This window comes from Sebastes fasciatus (genome assembly GCF_043250625.1).
Source record: "Sebastes fasciatus isolate fSebFas1 chromosome 1 unlocalized genomic scaffold, fSebFas1.pri SUPER_1_unloc_2, whole genome shotgun sequence".
Classification (NCBI taxonomy): Eukaryota; Metazoa; Chordata; class Actinopteri; order Perciformes; family Sebastidae; genus Sebastes; species Sebastes fasciatus.
The window spans coordinates 66,692-73,284 of record NW_027428110.1 but is presented as its reverse complement, the minus strand read 5'-3'; the positions used below and the strand labels follow the sequence as shown (position 1 = coordinate 73,284).

Sequence of the window (6,593 nt, the reverse complement as noted above, 5' to 3'; positions counted from 1 at the left end):
AGATATCACCATGAAACCTCCCCAGCTGATTACTGACATTAAGACAATTATGTTTTGTATTACAAGTTTTCTGAAATGTGATGTTTAAATATGTAAATGAGGCGTTATCTAACGGTAACTGTTGTTGAATTTAGGAGAAATCTACAGACAGAAATAGAGAAAGTAGTGAAATAAACAGCTGAATGTGTATTTAGATGTTTTCTTTCCACTAGTCTGAGAGAAGACGTGTTATAGAAGCTACATAGAGCAAAACATCAACACTGACTGGTGCATGAATAACTATGTTTTACCCTGAAGTGTCTCAACATCAGTTCTTTTAGAGTTTGTTTTGAATAAACAGGGTTTTATTCCAGCAGTAGTGTACTGTTCAGAAGAGATAATTCATATATATATATATCTGAGTTAATGGTGAGTTATGTTTCTACAGTTAACTCTTTATAGATCTATGTTAACACAGTTCATTTTCACATGTTTATATACTTTCATCAGTGACTTTAAAACAGTTTGAATAATGTGTGGAATCTACCTCTGAGGTCTCCCTCACGTTTACCTCAGGCTGACACCTCCTGGCTTCTGATTGGTTGGTTCAGTCACATGTGAGAGAGGAAGCAGGAAGTGTTGTTGTTGTTGAGCTGCTGCAGAGAGAGAGGGAGGAACAGTTAAGGGCTGCTTAAGAAAGTCATCCGTCTCCATCCGGCTGCTGGAGCTCATTAAGAGTGACCCTAATGACCCCTCACGTTACCGTAGTGAGATCAGTGGTGCTGTGCTGGATGTGTTCCTCAGACTCCCTTCTCTAATGCTTACTACATCTGTATGTTCTTATATCTGCAGAAGATGACCAAACCTAAGATCAAGCCTTGCTTCCACTGCCAGGGCATGAACGCAGCCAACCGGAAGACATGCCAGTCGTGCTTCGCCAGCCTCTCCATGAAAGAGAGGATCAAGTTGAAGGAGGAGAGTTTACGCTCCGGTGACTGGGGGGGGAAGGTGAAGGAGCACCGCAACGCCAGCAGAGTGGTGGACTCAGCTCGCATCTGTGTGAGTGACAACATTCCTGCTCTGTTCAGGTCTCTGCATGCCTGAATTACATCATTACTACATCATTACTACATGATTAGTAAGGGTCCCTGGGCACGCCGGCCCTACACACACACACACACTCACACACACACACACACACACACACACACACACACACACACACACACACACACACACACACACACACACACACACACACCTCTGTTGGGGTCACCTGTACAGCTACTACTTCATCAGATACACTCCATCATACTTCATCATTAAAACAAAACATTTCTCTGCAAACAAATACTGAAGCACAAATTCTACAATCAATACCAAACAATAAAACATATATAATAACAATAAAACATAACAATAAAACATATATAATAAAACATATATAATAACAATAAAACATATATAATAACAATAAAACATAACAATAAAACATGTATAATAAAACATATAATAACAATAAAACATATATAATAACAATAAAACATATATAATAACAATAAAACATAACAATAAAACATATATAATAAAACATATATAATAACAATAAAACATATAATAACAATAAAACATAACAATAAAACATATATAATAACAATAAAACATAACAATAAAACATATAATAAAACATATATAATAACAATAAAACATATATAATAACAATAAAACATAACAATAAAACATATATAATAACAATAAAACAACAATAAAACATAATAAAACATATAATAACAATAAAACATATAATAACAATAAAACATAACAATAAAACATATATAATAATAAAACATATAATAAAACATATATAATAACAATAAAACATATATAATAACAATAAAACATAACAATAAAACATATATAATAACAATAAAACATATATAATAACAATAAAACATAACAATAAAACATATAATAAAACATATATAATAACAATAAAACATATATAATAACAATAAAACATAACAATAAAACATATATAATAAAACATATATAATAACAATAAAACATAACAATAAAACATATATAATAAAACATATATAATAACAATAAAACATATATAATAACAATAAAACATAACAATAAAACATATAATAAAACATATATAATAACAATAAAACATATATAATAACAATAAAACATAACAATAAAACATATATAATAACAATAAAACATATATAATAACAATAAAACATAACAATAAAACATGCATAATAACAATAAAACATATATAATAACAATAAAACAACAATAAAACATGCATAATAACAATAAAACATATATAATAACAATAAAACATAACAATAAAACATGCATAATAACAATAAAACATATATAATAAAACATATATAATAACAATAAAACATAATAACAATAAAACATAACAATAAAACATAATAACAATAAAACATAATAAAACATGCATAATAACAATAAAACATATATAATAACAATAAAATATAACAATAAAACATGCATAATAACAATAAAACATATAATAACAATAAAACATAACAATAAAACATATAATAACAATAAAACATAATAAAACATGCATAATAACAATAAAACATATATTAACAATAAAACATAACAATAACACATGCATAATAACAATAAAACATACAATCAAATATAACAATAAAACATGCATAATAACAATAAAACATTACAATAAAACATAATAACAATAAAACATAACAATAAAACATGCATAATAACAATAAAACATACAATCAAATATAACAATAAAACATGCATAATAACAATAAAACATTACAATAAAACATATAATAACAATAAAACATAACAATAAAACATGCATAATAACAATAAAACATACAATCAAATATAACAATAAAACATGCATAATAACAATAAAACATTACAATAAAATAACAATAAAACATGCACAATAACAATAAAACATGCATAATAACAATAAAACATACAATAAAATATAACAATGAAACATGCATAATAACAATAAAACATACTTAATAACAATAAAACATACACAATAATAATAAAACATCCATAATAACAATAAAACATCCATAATAAAACATGTAATTACAATAAAACATACATAATGAAAATAAAACATGCATAATAACAATAAAACATCCATAATAAAACATATGTAATAACAATAAAACATACAATCAAATATAACAATAAAACATCCATAATAACAAAACATCCATAATAAAACATATGTAATAACAATAAAACATCTATAATAACAATAAAACATCCATAATAAAACAATAACAATAAAACATCCATAATAACAATAAAACATACAATAAAATATAATAAAACATCCATAATAACAATAAAACATCCATAATAAAACATATGTAATAACAATAAAACATCCATAATAAAACATATGTAATAACAATAAAACATCCATAATAAAACATGTAATAACAATAAAACATGCATAATAACAATAAAACATACATAATAACAATAATACATACAATAAAATATAACAATAAAACATCCATAATAACAATAAAACATACAATAAAATATAACAATAAAACATACATAATAACAATAAAACATGTATAATAACAATAAAACATACAATAAAATATAACAATAAAACATACATAATAACAATAAAACATGCATAATAACAATAAAACATACATAATAACAATAAAACATGCATAATAACAATAAAACATACAATAAAATATAACAATAAAACATACAATAAAATATAACAATAAAACATACATAATAACAATAAAACATGTATAATAACAATAAAACATAACAATAAAACATACAATAAAATATAACAATAAAACATACATAATAACAATAAAACATACATAATAACAATAAAACATGCATAATAACAATAAAACATACATAATAACAATAAAACATGCATAATAACAATAAAACATACAATAAAATATAACAATAAAACATACAATAAAATATAACAATAAAACATACATAATAACAATAAAACATGTATAATAACAATAAAACATACAATAAAATATAACAATAAAACATGCATAATAACAATAAAACATACAATCAAATATAACAATAAAACATGCATAATAACAATAAAACATACAATCAAATATAACAATAAAACATGCATAATAACAATAAAACATACAATCAAATATAACAATAAAACATACATAATAACAATAAAACATCCATAATAACAATAAAACATGCATAATAACAATAAAACATACAATAAAATATAACAATAAAACATGCATAATAACAATAAAACATACAATCAAATATAACAATAAAACATACATAATAACAATAAAACATACATAATAACAATAAAACATGCATAATAACAATAAAACATACAATAAAATATAACAATAAAACATGCATAATAACAATAAAACATACAATCAAATATAACAATAAAACATACATAACAATAAAACATACAATCAAATATAACAAAACATACATAATAACAATAAAACATGTATAATAACAATAAAACATACAATAAAATATAACAATAAAACATGCATAATAACAATAAAACATACAATCAAATATAACAATAAAACATGCATAATAACAATAAAACATACAATCAAATATAACAATAAAACATGCATAATAACAATAAAACATACAATCAAATATAACAATAAAACATACATAATAACAATAAAACATGCATAATAACAATAAAACATACAATCAAATATAACAATAAAACATGCATAATAACAATAAAACCTATGTAATAATAATGAAACGCTGCACCTTTAATGTGTTTCACTAAAGGATTTTATTGAGTTAGTGTTCCAGTTGTTGAAGCCAGACTGCTGATGCTAAAGACGCAGACGCTGCAGTAGCGTTCTGCTCTCTGGTGATCTCAGGAACCCATGCTGGAATGCTGAGCTAGTTTTTTGCTGGTGATTTTTTGCTTTAGTTAAACTGCTGCCTTGAAATACGATAAAACCCGCCCCCCCTCATCAGAGAGGGTTAATGTTAGAAGGCTGGCTTGTTCACGGTAAAGAGCCTAAATAAAGCATCATGTCCTCATGATGATCTGTGGTAGGACAGCCTCTAGAGGTCTATTCAGCCCATCCCTGATCATCTGTGAATCTAATCTGTGTGTTTAGGTGAAGAAGCTGCATGAACTGGGCTTTAAGCCTCTGCTCATCATGGGGAAGGAGAGGAGAGGAGGCTACACAGAGATAGAGGTCATCACCGGCATCGGCCCGGTACCGGACGGACCTGTACGGGACATCATTAAAGACATGACCACCCTGTATGAATACTTCCTCAGAAGTAAGAGATCATCTTTGGTATCTTTAATAACATAGAATGGACCAGTAGAAGAGTGCTGACGCCCAGATGGAGCCTGTTTCTGCTCAACTGTATTCTTACAGAGAACATGACGTCTACATTTACTCGTCTCTCTTCATCTCCCAGACTACAACCAGCTCCTCGCCACGTCTACAGCTCCATCTGATGAAGCTACGCCAGCAGCTTCAGCATCCAACGCCTTCACTCAGGAGGAGGAGGAGGAAGAGGAGGAGGAAGAAGAGGAGGAGGCCTTCGACGTCCTGACCTTTGACCCTGACCTCCACCCACCTCCTACGACTCCTCCTCTCCCGTCTCCTCCTCCTCCTACAACCTCCTGTCTCTCTTCACCTCCTCTTCCAACCCTCTCTCTTGATTCACCTCCTCTTCCCACCCACTCTCTCTCTCCTCCTCCTCCTCACTCTTCACCTCCTCCACCAACACTCCCTCTCTCCTTCCCTCCTCCTCCGGATCCTCCCGTCTCCTGCTGTCCTCCTGCCAACGGCCCGATGAGAATGAAGAAGGGAAAAAGAAAAAGAAATGAACACACAGGTTGTCTTTACGATATATTTCTCTTCATCTAATCTGATTACAGAGTTTTAGGCTAGCCTATAAAGGATGTAATCTGACTACTTACTAGTTATCCAACAGTCACATGCTTGCTCATCATTACTATCTCTATATTTAGAATGAATTTTAAAAAATGAATGACGCAAATCATCTTATTATTTATTCTGTTGCTTATTTTCAGGCTGCAAAAAGCACACCTGGCAGAAGATTTTCTTTTCTGAGAAACTAATAGAGAGGAGGTCCAACAACGTAAGCTCAGCTGCATGCAACCGTCTCATTTCATTTACTTTATTTATGTCATTATTTAGAGACCTTTGAGCTCGACATGAGAGAAAGGTTTCCTGTCACAATCGTGAATGTTTGCGAGTCTGTGGTCCGCACATTGAAGGACACCTCTGATGACCTGTGATAAACTCCTTCCTGGCTTCCATCAGTCATCTGGAGATGGACGTTCAATGTGCCACCTCCTAGTTATAGGACGGAGCCTGCCAAAATAAAAAAAAAAGAATAAATAAATGACTTGATAAATATATAAATGTCATTAAATGTAGCAAAAATAATATTAAAAGTAAATGTAGCCATTAGTTAATTGATCAAATCTAACATAAATTAATATTTCTGTTTTAATTTGCTTCTTTATTTATTTATCTTTG

General features: G+C 28.5%; 1 protein-coding gene across 1 annotated transcript in view; it reads left to right on the top strand.

Moving 5' to 3' along the window:
• The first annotated feature begins 588 nt into the window (after positions 1-588).
• The window catches only part of LOC141763482 (uncharacterized), an 8,643-nt gene continuing 2,638 nt past the window's right edge, over positions 589-6,593 (top strand). The window contains exons 1-4 of the mRNA XM_074627919.1: positions 589-1,038; positions 5,187-5,355; positions 5,500-5,922; positions 6,122-6,189. Coding sequence (XP_074484020.1) covers positions 814-1,038; positions 5,187-5,355; positions 5,500-5,922; positions 6,122-6,189 — 885 coding nt within the window. The 5' untranslated portion in view covers positions 589-813. The remainder of the gene's footprint in view (positions 1,039-5,186; positions 5,356-5,499; positions 5,923-6,121; positions 6,190-6,593) is intronic.